This window comes from Acanthopagrus latus, chromosome 6 (assembly GCF_904848185.1).
Source record: "Acanthopagrus latus isolate v.2019 chromosome 6, fAcaLat1.1, whole genome shotgun sequence".
NCBI classification, from domain to species: domain Eukaryota; kingdom Metazoa; phylum Chordata; class Actinopteri; order Spariformes; family Sparidae; genus Acanthopagrus; species Acanthopagrus latus.
This window is the reverse complement of record NC_051044.1, coordinates 19837466-19852979: the sequence shown is the minus strand read 5'-3', so window position 1 is coordinate 19852979 and position 15514 is coordinate 19837466. Positions and strand designations below refer to the sequence as shown.

General features: G+C 39.0%; 2 protein-coding genes across 2 annotated transcripts; one reads left to right on the top strand and one right to left on the bottom strand.

Annotated features, from left to right (window-relative positions):
• Positions 1-1531: 1531 nt before the first annotated feature.
• rh50 (Rh50-like protein) lies at positions 1532-3282 on the top strand. The gene has a single exon (XM_037101370.1). It carries the CDS (start codon positions 1564-1566, stop codon positions 3007-3009), a length of 1446 nt encoding a protein of 481 aa, XP_036957265.1. The 5' UTR covers positions 1532-1563; the 3' UTR covers positions 3010-3282.
• Positions 3283-8562: 5280 nt separating this feature from the next.
• On the bottom strand, positions 8563-12829 carry LOC119021237 (signaling threshold-regulating transmembrane adapter 1-like). The gene is made up of 6 exons (XM_037101402.1): positions 12682-12829; positions 9849-9968; positions 9727-9760; positions 9559-9617; positions 9411-9481; positions 8563-9158 (listed from the first exon to the last, which is right to left on the bottom strand). The coding sequence occupies exons 1-6, from the start codon at positions 12728-12730 to the stop codon at positions 8910-8912; spliced, it is 582 nt and encodes a 193-aa protein (XP_036957297.1). The 5' UTR covers positions 12731-12829; the 3' UTR covers positions 8563-8909.
• Between the last annotated feature and the right edge of the window lie 2685 nt (positions 12830-15514).

The following is a 15514-nucleotide window of genomic DNA, read 5'->3' as shown; positions in this document are numbered from 1 at the left end:
TTTCTTCTTCGTCTCTTTTTATGCACTCAGTCTCTGCTGCCTCCGCTGCTTCGGAGGGCAAACGCGAAAGTGAACCAGGCCGTGATGTGCATCAAGGTAGCCTACATTTTTATAAAAAAGACTACCTCGTAACAACTCATAAAATCTAGAAAGTTTGGCCAACAACCCTCATAGCGTGAACCAGAGTTAGCAGAAATTAGTTTATTTTGGGCTAAACTGAAACTACTACTACTTTTACGACCTCATAACCTATTAGAGTAATGTTAGTACAGACAGCATTTTCTCTACAGCCAGCATTCTAACTTTTTAGGAAAGCAAAGATGTTTGGTATTAGTATGAATCGCCTAAATGATGGCTATATTCTGTTCAGGTGTTTCAACTGAGCTGGCATGCACAATAACACGACCCTGAAACTGAGCTTAAATGAATTTAGTCCTGATTGATTTTATCATTCACACCTGGGGTGTTCCTGCTGTCAGATGACAACATGTCTTCTGTGAGAAAGAGTCCTTATATCACTTTCTTTGACTCATGTAAAGCACTTTGAATAACTCTATGTTTGAAAGGGTCTTTACAAATACGCTTGCCTTGCAATTACATTGATTGTAATGAACACATCACTCCAGCCCTGCAGCAACTCCACTGGCTCCCTATCAAATCCCGCACTGATCTCAAGATTCTCCTCATAACCTGGCACCATCATATCTCGCTGAACTGATCCATATCCACACACCCTCCCGCACTCCGATCCTCCTATACCATCCAGCTTTTCGCCCCATCTGCCAGCCTAACCACCATGGGGTCAAGAGCTTTCAACAGATCTGCCCCCAGCCTTTGGAACTCTCTCCCACCAGACATTCGCACTTCTCACACTGTCTCCACTTTCCAATCTCGCCTGAAAACACACTTATTCCGAGTGGCTTACTCTGTATCAGATTAATCATATAAACACGCTCTTGCCTATTCTTTATTCCACTCTATTGCACTATTCTCACCCCTTTGCTGCGTGTCACTCCCCCCATCTCTCGCCCTGTTTCCTCTCACTCTCTTCAGCTGTACTATCAATAAAGGCCAAAAAAATACTTTAAAAAAAAATACAAAAATAAAGATTAAAAATAGCAAAATAAATAAAATGGGCAATACACACACACGTTTATTTATTTATTTACTATTAACTAAAAGGAAATTCCATAACCTGGAGCTCAGCAAACACATTTGTTGCACGTCCCTCCCCATTTTCTCCAACACCAGCTAGCAAATGCAAAAATAGACACAGTCTTAAATCTCTAGATTGTTTTTTCAGCTTCAGACTAATATTGGAACACACTGCAGAAAAATTGGAAAAGTTATAGGCTCATTTCATCGAGAGCACCATATTTCCATGTTTACTGCTTAATTTTTCTGTTTAGCGCAGCTTAGGAAGGACAAAGTCATAAAGTCCAGTCCAGTTGATTTATAGTGTTCATGCTCTTTACCCACAGCTATTAGCTGCTCTTATCTGATAAAATAGCAGTATAAAGGGATGTTGCTGCAGCTGGGGAGAAACTGCGAGTTGTGTACATCATGAATGTGTCTACAAGTTTGAGGGTGCGCCTGCCGGCGTTCGTGTTCGTGTTGGAGGTTGTCATGATAGCTCTTTATGCTGTCTTTGTAACTTACGACGACAATGCCAATGCTAAAATGCAGAACAATGAGACCAACCCAATGGATAACTCCCTGTATCGAGACTATCCCTACTTTGCTGATGTGCAGGTGATGATCTTCGTCGGTTTCGGCTGCCTGCTGGCCTTCTTCCGATTCTACGGCTTCAGTGGGATGGTCTTTAACTTTCTCACAGCTACATTCGCGATCCAGTGGGCCATCCTGATGCAAGGTTTCTTCCAGTTTTACTACGATGGTAAAATCCACCTGGGGGTGATCAACCTGCTGAATGCAGAGTTCGCCTGTGCCGTGGTGCTCATCTCTTTCGGAGCCGTGCTTGGGAAGACAGGTCCTGTTCAGCTCCTGGTTATGGCTCTGCTGGAGGTCCCTATCTTTGCTGTGACAGAGTGGGCTGTGTTGAAATACATTAGGATCAACGATGCTGGTGGCAGTATTCTTATTCATCTGTTTGCCGCCTACTTTGGCCTAGGGGCGACATTTGTGCTGTACCGACCAAGCCTGAACAAGGGACATGCTAAAGAGATCACTAGCTATCATTCTGACATCCTCTCTGTAATGGGCACCCTGTTCCTCTGGGTGTTCTGGCCTTCATTCAACTCTGCTCTGACCTTAAAGGGTGACGACCAACACAGAGCAATACTCCACACTTTTATAGGCCTAAGCTCATCCACCATCACTGCCTTTGCACTCTCTGCAATTTTCAATAAGAGAGGCAAGCTGACGATGGCTGATATTCAGAATGTGACTCTGGCAGGTGGTGTGACTGTTGGGGCTTCTGTAGACATGATGATTTCCCCTGTAGGTGCATACGTTCTGGGCATAATGGGCTGTACGGCCTGTTTCTTTGGCTATAGGTACCTGACCCCATTTATGGCCCAGCGCCTGAGGATCCAAGACCAGTGTGGTATTCACAACCTCCACGGGCTCACCGGCCTTATATCATCAACAGCAGGGATCTGCGCCATCCTCCTAGCCACTGAGGAAACCTACGGGCCCAGCATGTACCAGATCTTTTCCCATCGTGCTCCACCTGAGGGAGATCCAAAGCTCCTAGAACTGCAGCAGCTGATTCCTGGGCTGAAGCCAGGCTTGGGTCGCACTGCAAAGGAACAAGCGCTCTACCAGGTGGCAGCTATCTTCGCCACCATTGCAGTATCAGCAGTCGGCGGGCTGCTCACTGGTTTTGTCATGAATCTGTCCTTCATGGAATCCCCATCTGATGAGGGCTGCTTCGATGATGAGGTATTCTTTGACATGCCCTCTGACTTTGACAGTGCTGAAAAGCTCAAGACCACCATGAGCTCTGATGAAAAACTAGAAATGAGCCCTACAAACTTAAAAGTCTAAGCTGTCACAGAGAGACATATGAGTCAGACCAGATTTACACCAGATATGAGATTGGGTATTATGGGTATTGTGCTTTGTGTTCATGAAATAAAATGTGTTGGGGATTTGAGCTGAAGAGTTTTTCAGCAAAACATGTTTTGTGTCCCAAACATGTTGTATGTAAAATCAGTGAACAAGTAAATGTGTAAATTATGAGTTTGATTGATAATAGGAAAGATGTGTGAGGCACTTATGTTGTGTTTTATACATTTGAAATAAATTATTTTGAAATTATTTGAAACATGTTTAGTTATTTTTTTTACCGCACACATATTTAAGGCATGCTCACACGGATTGATTTAATAACACTGTCCTCTTCATTTTAATTTTCTCTTTCATATTACATACACAATTAATGGAAACCTCCCTGCTTGCTGCCTCCTAAATTAATTGCTCAACATTGTCCTTGTGATATAAAAGGCTATTAGAAGTTTCTAATGTAAATCCAACATGGATCACTGCCTGTGTGTTGCATATTTAATTACAGGGCTGGACTAAGAAAAAAAAGAACTGAAATGGATATACAGTATAGAGAAGCACGTAAAGATAAGGAATATATATAAACATGATGATTGAATAACAATGTTTTTGATGTGGTAATCTCAAGGATCCTGTAGCACTGTGCAATGTACAATCTAAAACTGCTTTACAGTCTGTAGAATTAAATGGAAGGTGAAGGTCAGTGCATTACAACGATGAACCCCAGTGGTTATTTTATTCAATTAGACTTAAAGAATAAGATCTTACTTAAGACTATAGTGAGCTATATGACATTTGGATTAAATGAAGAGTGAATGGTGTCTCTTATTATGTCTATATATAATCATGGTTAAGTTTAATTCACTTTGCACTGGAAACAAATCAGCCTTATGGATCTCCTCTTTGAAGCGTAAAACCATTTACTATTTCCAAGTAGTACAGGGACACATTTCTGATGTGTAAAAATGAATAAGCTACTATTTGAAACTAGTATTCTGAGTACATATACTATGTGAGTGCTTGAATCTTGTTGCAGAACCATTCCAGATACAGTAATTCATGTTCTCAGTATTATCACTCTTTTCCTGTATTTATTTCTATTATACAAGGAAAATTCCCCAGTGTCAGATCAATAATATTTATCTTTTCTTGTGACATTTTGCACTACATCGCACCTTCACCTACATGCCTATGGAATGAAATTTTACATCACTGTAAAATAACAAAATAAATGCATTGATTAATTAGTATGTGTTGTAATGAATAACATGAGTAACACATGTACGAAAAAATGTCAATACAGATGTATAAATGAGTCATTTTAGTTCACTTTAGTAATGAATGAATAGGATTTTATTTTAAAAGTACAACTTGTATTTATTTCAGGGGACTTTTATTTCGTAATACCACATTTATTTTATTAAGTTGTAATTTACAAATGTTCATTTTGAAATAAAAACATTATTTATTTATTTATTGAACTGTAGTGAGTAATTTATATATTTGTATTTATTTGATATTCATTGCCCCATTTATTTAATTTAAGATTAATTTATGGACATATCTTTAATATGCATATTCATTTTTTTTATATTTACTAAAATGGCTTTATATATGTAGACCCACCAACAAATGACTGAATTAATTTATTTATTAACATTATGAAACAGGCAACATTCTACATAAGCAATAATACATATGTTTTATTATTGTTGTGAGCTGTGACTCGAGTATTTTTTGTTAAAAATGATATTCTAATAAAGAGGAACATGAATCTTGCTGGCTTCCACAGCCACCTCGAGCAGCTTGCCTTTTACCTCCCTTATGGCTGGTCCTGCCTATATGGCCAGTTTTTCCAAACAAAATTGATTGTAAAACATCAAGCAGATGTATTTTTCTCAGCAAACTGTGTACATCTGCTTATTGTCATTACTTACAACTTTTCTGGGGATCAAGGAAGAGTGAACTTGTCTGTGTCTGTGTCATGTCCACTCTGTCTTGTCAGCTCTTTTAAATTATTATTATTACTATTATTGGCAAAGTTACAAAAGGTCAACCACGAGCCGTAGCTTATTAAAATATACAACACACTCGAGTCAATAAAAAGTTTATTGTGTCCTTAACAGAAAGATGATACGTTACAGATAACAGGTGTTAGTTTGTGCAGCCAGGACTGTGATCACTTGTACTGAAGCGCATGTTATTAGTTACAAAGGTTGAAGATTTTTCTCCATCACTACACAGTTGTTTTTATTAAAAGATAGAGACAACAACATGTCTTATATAATCGTCTAATCCTTATCAATAATGTTCCAATCAGTTTCCAGTTAACTGCATTCTGTGTAAAGTTTTAAAGTGTCAGCTAACTCCAGAGCGCTGACACATACTTTGATGTTGATTGGATCGTCCTCTTCATGGAAAATATGTTATCCATCTTCTAGAGGATATAGCACATATAATATAACACTTTTCTCAATTAGTTTTATCAGAGTTATCAAGAAATTAAGACTACATGGGTCAAGATAACTTTGAAATTTTACCTCCAATAAAAAACTGTCTGGTCAGTAAAAGTAGGATGTACCATTGTTACCTCTGCTGTTTTATGTGGTTGCCTACAAAGATCTGAAATCACACTCAAGGCAAAGCACAGCAAGTTTAATCATATAGCACTGATTAGACTGAAGGCAATTCAAAGTGCTTCCCAGAGTCATAGAAATACTTTTAAAACTACAGTGGCACTCCTGTATACCATTGCATACCTCTGCAAAAGCTGAATAGCCCCCCTTTCAAACTGTATTATCCACTAAGAAATTGATTTAAAAAAAAAAATCTTGTTAAATGGCAATGTTAAAGAAAGTGAGAAAAAAATGTTGGGTGTGTCCCTTTATGGGGATCTGCACCAAAATAACTGTGTCTGTTGAGGAAACCTTCAGTTTTCTGGGATCTTTCATTTCCTAGGACTTTAAGTGGGCACCCAATGTAGACTCCATAATCAAAAAGGCCCAGCAGAGGATGTACTTCTTGCGTCAGCTCAGGAAGTTCAAACTGCCCCAGGAGTTGCTGATCCAGTTCTAGATGGCAATAGTCCAGTCTGTTCTCTGCACCTCCATCATCGTCTGGTTTGGATCAGCCACTAAACAGGACAGGAGCAGACTGAAACCGACAATCAGGACTGCAGAAAATATCATTGGTGCTAGACTGCCCACCATCCAGGACCTAAACTTATCTAGAGTCAGGAAACGGGCAGGAAACATCTCTGCAGACCCATGAAAGCCTGGACACAATCTGTTTGAAATTCTCTCCTCTGGCAGGCGCTACAGAACAATGTACGCCAAAACAATCAGACACAAGAACAGTTTCCTCCCTCAGGCCGTCACACTGATGAATACTTGATCAGTCACCCAGTGTCAGAAACCCCCCGACTCCAAAATCATCCACCCACAGACTTTACATTTACAGACTAAAGTGCATTGTATATGCACTATATAATGCCTCATCATGTTCCCCTCACTGTAAATAATATAATGTATATACTTAAATATGTATTTATAATAGACCGGACCTGTGAACACTTTCTTTCTTTCTTTCACTTACTTTATCTACTTATTCATTTTAATACCATTCTTTAACTTACTGTTCTTTGTTGTTCTTGTTCTTTCTAGTTGAATGTTATGTTAAGTTTATGTTTGTGTTCATGTTTACATCTATGTGCGTTATGAGCAAAGAAAAAAACTGAGTCACATTCCTTGTATGTGTTCATATACTTGGCCAATAAAGCTGATTCTGATTCTGATTCTGAAGTTAATGGGGTCTATTCTAAGCCAAGACCAATCCTCCATCCAAGTTTTGTGGAAATCCTTTCTGTAGTTTTTTGTGTAATCCCCCTGACAAACCAACAAACAAATTTACAGATATAAACTAACAAACAGGCGAAAGCATAATCTTCTTTTTGAAGGTTCGAAGACATTATGAAAATATTAAAATTGTATTCAAAATTACAATGAAATCTTCAGCAAGTACATAAATAGTTTCAGATTAAGAACTTATGTAACTAAGAAAGACATAATAAACAAATGGGCAATACCTGCAGCAGGGAAAACAGACTGAATTCAAACTCGGGCTGCTGCTGAGGACTGCAGTGTCCTCCAGTACACCAGTCACATTTTTATGCAGATATAATAAGCAGAATACCTACTTATTATATCTTACAGTTACAGCATCGATTCTTTATTGAATTTTATAGTTTTCCAAAAACTCTGTACAGTCATCGAAATAATGATTAGAAGAAGACATCGGTGTGTCAGTCCTTACCATATGAACTACCTCGTTCTCTTCAAGGGCAATGTCACAGATGTACTGCAACTAGCCATTAATCATTATGAAAGCTTATTGTCTTCCACACTGATTATTGCTTCCTTAACTGTTTTATCATTGACCATCATAAATAACGTTATGTAAGAATCAGTAAAATGCAAAGTGCAAAACTGATAAATGATAAAGACTTTCTTTGTTTGTGGCTGTCTCATGGCTTTTTTTGACAGGACAGGTGATTTGTGGCAGAGAGGGGTGGTGGGTTTACATGCAGCAAAGGGCCGCAGGCTGGAATTGTGTCCTGGGCTGCTGCAGCGAGGACGCAGCTTCTGTACGTTGGGCGCACACACGCACTATCAAATCAGCAACTGAGGCACCCCATGAAACTTACTGTAAACAAACTTTACTACTTTTATCAGTCTGGGTGTTTTTTTTCAAGACTTACAAATGACAAAACTCACCTTATTATCGTGTTGGTGATTTCTCAGGTTTAAACATTAATGTGACATTAATTAAATCTCTGGAAAGATTCACGCAAGGTGGGACTGGCATTTATAACACCACTGACTTTATGAGTAGGGATTAAAAGATATGGATGGAGGCAGATATTGATTATGGGCAGCTGCCTTGCAGTTGTATTCATTTATCTTCATTTTGTAGTTTGGGATTTACTTTTCTTGTACTGTTTTTACTTAGTAGCCACAGTAACATTATTCTTATTCTACCACTGTGTGTCCAGTGAGGTCCTGGAGACACTTTTTAGCGGGAACTAATGGCAAAGCAATTTTATGTAGTTTGCCAGGTGTTGTTCTGTCTGCCTGTCTTGGGCAGATGTAGTCAGTCTGATAGTTATAGTCTAATGTAAAATATAGCCACAAAACTTCACGAGAGTGTAGTTGGATGATGGATGTGTCCCAAGCAAGCAACTAGCGGGTTTGCCCCCTCACATTTTAAGCCCCCTTGCATTCGTTTTGATGCAGTCATGAAACATCCATCCATCCATCTTGCAAAGTATTTTTGGAATCTTCCCAAACTTTTGCTTATTGAGTTAGATGATTACTGACTAGAATCATTTTAGGTGAAAAGTTGGACATTTCTCATGAATCAGAGTTTAACAAGAAGCTCTTTGAAAGAATTATGAGAAAAGTTGAAACTTGAAATTTAACATTTTGGTTGAAAAAAACATATCCAATACAAGCAACTAGTCAAAGCAGAGTATTGTGTCTTAAACATGGTGAGCTTTAATAATCCATGGTTATCATTTCAGTAAAGATACAATTATTTAACACAATTCATTAATACCAGTGTGATTTAATACAGAACCAAGAGAAGAATATATAGGAAGTTTGCAACTAAATGCTTTTTTACAGCAACATCAGCAAGGCCAGGAATGCTTTTAACATTCTCCAGTAGAAACAATTCAGTTATCTGTTGGAGGTTTGACTTTCACTGCATCACTACACAGAAGGGTTGTGAAGTTTGATATAATGACAGACATTAAACAGTGCCATCTTGTGGTTACAGGTTCAAGCTGCACAAAGATGATCTCAGCATCCGCAGCCAACCTTCCCTCAGAGATGGTTGGCGTAGCCCTCTCCACCGTCCGCAGTGTCGACGGTTTTGGCGCGCTGAGTTTGCACAGATGCATACAGATCAGACATGGTGGAGAGGGCGTCCGTGTTGCCTTCATCATCCTTCTCTGACTCAGTCGGCTCCTCTAAATGAACCACATCTGAGTACTGGATCTGTGGAGAGCTGCGGCCAGACTGCAGCCGGGGAGCCTTCAGGGACAGGTTGGCGTAGCACTCCTGAGTTTTGGACTGGGCATGAAAACACAAAACAAATGACTTATTGTCTTCACACAACATTATATGCACAAGACAGGTATATAATGAGCATTTTATCAACATTTTCCAGTTTAGTCCAACACTGTCCTGTTCTTCTGAACCATTTTCATGTTGCTGCTTCTGTTTGTTTTTTTTCTGTGCTTTAAGTTTTGTTGCTGTGAAAGTTAGAGTTGTGTGTGAAGGTGCAGAGAATGATGTGGACCGCAGTCTTTGTAAAGACTCTACCTGTGAGTCATAATTGACCCTCGGTTGATCCCTTGAGTGTGGAAGATCCGTTTCAGTGAGGGAAGTCATGCCTGTGGAAAACAACAACACACTGTGAGACACAGATGAAGCTTCAGAGAGATACACATGTACAGTACAGAGCACTTACCAGTCTGCATGTAGCTTATGTTTCCATAAATAGGATTATCTTCCATCTGCCTTGGACTCCTACTTAAAATAAACAAAGAGTCAGAATTTTCTAAAAATGCAGAACATTACAGAGAGAACGTCATGGTTTTGCCTTTTCCGTTGAACAGTGAATATACAGACTACATACCTTTGTCTTTTCCTTTTTGGACATATCCCCTTTCCTGTAGCAGTATAAAGGATAATACATTCAGCATCAGATGCCAGAAATTGATTTAGTTTCAGTGGATTTTGTAAAAAATGTGTTATTACCTGAGCGGCATCGTAATACACAGCAAAAAATATTCCAAAAGAGTGAGAGCAACAGCAGTGCACCAAGAACTCCCAACAGCACGAGTACGGTTGTACGTGTAGGTTCCTTACACAACCCATCTAGAGAAACACAGAAAAATAATTGGATTCATCGTGGATCATCTAAACAGTTAGAGACGCTGTCCAGACCTGTTTTAACAACAACAAAAAAAAATGTGGACATCTTCTTCTCTGAAATTGTATCAGCTCTTCCTGTTGCAACCAAAACAGATATCTTAAGCAAAAGTTTTCCTAACCCTGACTAAGTGGTTTTTGTGCCTAAGCCTAAATAACATAACCAAGAACACTGAACACCAAGAAATGTGACGTTGCAACATAAAGCAACTTAAAGTTTCAACATATCCGTTGTTTGCAGAAACACTGGCAACATGAATACTGCCAAATGTGTTGCTCCAACACCGCATTGCCAAACAAATATTTAAAAAAAAAAAAAAACAATACTTATGAAATAAGGGCAAGTCTGGAATATTTACTCTTACAGGTGAAAGTATGAAACAATAATACATATAATACATTGATTCAGCATAAAATATTTATAAAGCAATTTGACAATAGCTCCCTGAGTTTGTCACATGCACCGCAATAGTAGCCACCTCTTGTTTTGTAATTGGAGTGAGGCGGGGATCAAGGGATTTGTTCAACTGGATGTATTAGAAAACTGTATTTTGGATAGCTAGATAAGATGGTAATTGCATGAGGGTCAAATCAGGTTTGTTAAAAAGACCACAGTCGAACAGTTAGAGGTGTAGGCTCCTGTTTCAATCCCTGCAGTGAAAAACAAGGCGTTCAAACAAATCACGGAAAGATGCTGCAGCGGTGGGGCCCTTGCGCAAGAGATTTACATTTCTTCAGTGGATCTGCTCAGTCGTCTGCAGCAGAAGATGTGGTTTTACTGAGAAGCTCTCATACATGGATGTGTGAATTACGCGATTGCACAGTGCAGGAGGTTTTTGTTGCAAGAGTACAAACTCAGCAAAACATGTTGGATACATGCGTTTCCTACCTGAAAAAAACATTTGACGTGGTTTCAGTCCGGTATACAGCAAGAGACTAAACTAACATTTCACTGAGCCAATATTTTGCTTGAATAAAGTGAAATATTGAATCAAAACACTTCATATTTTACAGCATAAAAACATTGAATTGAAAATTCTAGAGGTATAGTGCAACATTTCATGCAAATTGTAACTGAATTTAGCAAGACAGGATGTATTTAGTATCTTTGAAAATGTGGGTGTGCTTTACTAACTGCCTTCATGTAGTCGCAGTTTCATCCGAGAGTTTCTGAAATGAATATTTATATCCCATTGTAACCATGGTAGCATCGCATTAGAGTACACATAGTTCTGTTGGTAGTTATGAAGCTGTTCATGAATGAAAATCTGTGTGTGAGATGTCGAGGAAGATATTTTGAGTGGGACAGAGATGCATAAAACACAAGCTGGCCTTTAAGTGCACTTAGCCTTACCCTACAGAACTGATACTTGATATTTAATTGTGCCTGAAAATTTGTGAAATGAATAAAAGGAACAAAACTCAAGTGCAAACCTCTTATTCCTGCATTTTAAAAATCACTTCAGTGTCCACTCATGAGCTAGTCTGACACATCAGTCCCACAATTTTGGTGTCTGTCTTTTGGCTTGGTACAGACATCATTTATTTAAAGAAGAATTAATCATTGTGGGGGGCAGTAGAACTAGCTGTAGACACCACATTCGTGTATCATGGCCTTAAGATATTGTTGATGTTATCAAACCTTTTGTCTATTAAAACACAGAGCAGCATTAACATTCACGCAGAGTTGTATTTCTTTTCTCCACTCTCCAATCTAGTTCTAGTATTAACTCTCTTTTCAGCTCTGTTCTGGTCTCCACTACCAAATATGAGAGAAATATCAGGCTCTAGCTGCTAAATATTCCCTAACATGTCACTAACATTGTCTGTCTGCTGTTTGATGCTGGTCAAGTAGTGTTCAGTGGGCTTTTTGTAGAGGCTTGTGACTGCCTGCAGCAGCTGAAAAAAATGCTTAGTGAGTTAAGCAGCATTAGAAGATAAATCGGCAGTTATTAAAACCAAAATGCTAAAATGGTGCTAAAAGCACCATGGAGAGCTGAAGAGAATTGCAGTCAGCTGAAAAACACTACAAGTTCTGCAAGATCAAATAAGATACATTTGATCAATTGCTGATTTAAAGATATTAATAGTAAAAGTGTTATGTTTGTTGTCAACAGAGGAACCCTTCCTACGCTCAACAGGAAACAGCACACCACCCTCTCGGTGGGTGCTGGTTTCTGTCACCACAGAGCCACATTTATTTGTCTTGATAAATTCTGCCCTAGAAAAAAAAAACCTGGGCTGAGACCTCTCCCATGTCTGTACAATCTAATGAATATACCATGTAACCTAACTAGTCCTTTCAGTAACCACCAGCTCAACAGACTGAGATAAGCTGTACTTAATGCTGCGGTTTGTTTGCTGACTTGCACATAACTCTCTTCCACTGTCACTAGAACAAATGTACCACTACATTTTAGTAAATCCAGTGTAGGAAACAATCAGCTTCTAGCTACTGCAGTCACAGCTCTTGCACTTAGTATCAAATGTGATTGCTGCCAAATGTCCACGTTGATTTGATGGTCTTATTCTTAATCATGAATAATGCGCATGTTTGACCATTTAAAGTGAGTCAATCAAACAGTTACACATCAAACCATGCGTAAAGAATGATCATGTTACAGCTCATTTAGATGATTTATCTTCAATCAAGACCTACCTGGTGGTGGTGGTGATTCTGTTTGGTTTCTTGTTGTTGCATTTGTCATGGTAATGAAGTTTATCCAAGATCAAGTCTCTCTGTCTGTCCTACAGAACTGTGCATGAGACAAACAAGGCTACAGCATTGTCTGTGCTCACACAGCGTGACGCTATTCAACAGTTTTTCAAAGTGCTGTTGACACATTACAGGATGTGTGCTTTTGCAGAAAACCACAAACTTTATTTAGAGTGAGTGCAACATGTGGCAACATACAGTCCCATTGTGAACCTGTTGAGACAATATCAAGGAATATTGATACAGGAAAAAAAGATACAACTTTAAGTTTCCACTGAAATTCTGCAGAAAAAATATTGCATACTCTCTGATCCCTTTTAAATTGGCCCATTTTAAGGTTATGAAAAAAACTTTTATCTTTTTAAAAAAGAAAAAAATTACATACACATTCACCTGTTTGTTTCAACTACTGTTATTTGCTTTCTTCCTGAGGGTTAGGGACGATCCATAAATTAACACCAGCAGTTGTTTAGTTAGTTGAGGAGATTAGAAACATGAGAAACTATTTGAAGGGTAAAACAAGCTAAATTAACAAATTACATCTTGTTTGTTTAATTCATACAAAACTGTAAGAGAAAAAGCTTTAGACAATGCAAAGCAAGTTGTTTCTATGTTTTCCATTTTGTAGGCTTACAAGCTAAGCTAATGCTTAGCTAAAATGCTGAAAATGGTACTGATCTTAAAAAATGTCTTTAATCTTTTTTGTGGATTTTTTATAGCTGCACCATTCAAACAACAGGAATCATTCTATTTCTCCTTTGTTTTAGACACAATTTCTCCCAAAATTTCCAAAAAACTGAAGTTTTAAATAAATAAGAAATAAATAAAATAATAAATTTGGGGGCGGAATTTAGTATTTTGAATATAAAAAGTCACATCTAACATATATTAGATATTATCTAGAATGGAGGCCCTGTTGATTTTTGTGTTGTGCTGGCAGCCGGTTGTTAATTTTACATTAGCCAACTCCATTTCCAAACTAATTTAAGTCAAGTAAAAGTCACATCCGTTGGAATGTGGTAGAAAATCCGAGTCCTTTACAGCCAAGAGAGACTGGTCATGTTACAATCCACTCACATGTAGCCAATAATTACTACATGTAAATTGCTATTGCCAGCTCATCGCAGGGCCCTCACTGATGAGCACTGCGGGGTTCAGTATCTTGCTCAAGGACACTTCAACATGCAGCCCAGCCTTGCCCAGAGCCGGGAATTGAACTAACGACCATTTGATCACAAGTCGACCTGCTCTACCCGCTGAGCTACAGCCGCCCCTATATTATTATGTCAAATGAAAAAGATGTGTTAACTCTTCAACAAGATGCAATGACACATTTGCTGTTAGACCGAGACAGACCTCTCTATAAAGTATGCTGTGAGCTGCTTGGACAAAAATTAAACCAGTCAGGACTGAGACTGGCCAGAAAGTGATTAAACACTCACAAATGAGGTGGTATTGGAAGTAGAGGTGCAGTAGAGTAGGAAACATTCAAAGACTGTGATAATGTGCTGGTTGTAAGTCCTGGTCTTAGTGATTTGATTAAACAATTGGCTGTAAACTGTTCAATTAATCTATTAATCTTTTCAGATAACCTCTTAATCTTTGTGAGTAATTTTCTGCTGGTTTCTTTATTTTTCTTTTCATTTCTTTTTTCGCACACGCACACTGGAAACTTCTTCACATTTGAAAATAAGGTCAGCCCAGTGGCGACACAAATCTGATGCATCCGAGCTGTCAGGTCTGTTTTGACATATTCCACCCTCCAACACCGGATGAGCAGTTTCCTGCAAGGTGTGGGGGCTAATAGGTCAAGCCGTGTCCACACATACCATCAGCAAACAAAGTATTCAAGAAATCGATCTGCATGAGTAAGAAGTCAGGATGTGCTACTGAATGCTCTTAAGATGGTTTCATGGCACCGTGAGAGATCAGGAATAGTTAGAGAAATAGATGCACCTCCATGAGAGCAGAGAAAATCTTAGATGGAGGTGCAAACAAAATGTACACTGTTTTTTTTAGTGTTTGAAGCTGAAACAAAAATTAGAGCTGCACTAATCACTACTCACAATCACTAATCACAACTAATCTTTAGTTGTCAAACTTAGATGTAAATATATAATGTAAGTTATGATTAATAAAAGCTACAGTGACCTCTTGAGGTCTTTAGGTCTATTCACACCCTTCCTGGTGGCTTCAGCCACGGACGCTCAGCTCGCACCAGCCGGCCAGCTTATGTACTGCAGCAAAGACCGACAACAACCATTCACACCTGGGCTCATCTAGTCCTAGCAACCCACTTGAAGTCCGGTGAAGTCAACGACCCACAAGCATCCCTAAAGACCCTGAATCTCAGAGTGCATGTCCTTAGTGGCTCTGTAAGGACAGAGATTAAAAGCCTGCAACTCCCCCCCCCAGTTAGTTAGAACTGAAGAAGCCTCTCGGGTGACAGGTGAAGCATCTTCAAGAAACTTAAGCAAGTCCAGTTGCCTACGATACAGCACCTAGAATTACCATCACCTGGGTGACTGAGAACCTTAATCAACCTCAACATGTGCAAAAGCAGCCTGGTGTCATTTCAGTACGTTTGCAAAAACATTGTAAGAGAACAAAAATGTCGGCGCGAGTTGTCTCTTGTTTTATTACGCGCGCACGCGCACACACACAAACACACACACACACACACACACACATACACAAACACACACACACACACACACACACACACACACACACACTGTGGCACCTCCCACAGCTGCTCGTCACAGGCGGGTCCAGG

Bases quoted from the DNA above. Each gene is read 5' to 3' on its own strand.
- rh50 (XM_037101370.1), top strand. From the start codon at position 1,564: ATGAATGTGTCTACAAGTTTGAGGGTGCGCCTGCCGGCGTTCGTGTTC.
- LOC119021237 (XM_037101402.1), bottom strand. From the start codon at position 12,730: ATGACAAATGCAACAACAAGAAACCAAACAGAATCACCACCACCACCA. The intron at 9,969-12,681 runs GTAGGTCTTGAT...GTGTTTCTCTAG, and splicing joins AGAATCACCACCACCACCAG to ATGGGTTGTGTAAGGAACCT. The intron at 9,761-9,848 runs GTAATAACACAT...ATACTGCTACAG, and splicing joins TGTATTACGATGCCGCTCAG to GAAAGGGGATATGTCCAAAA.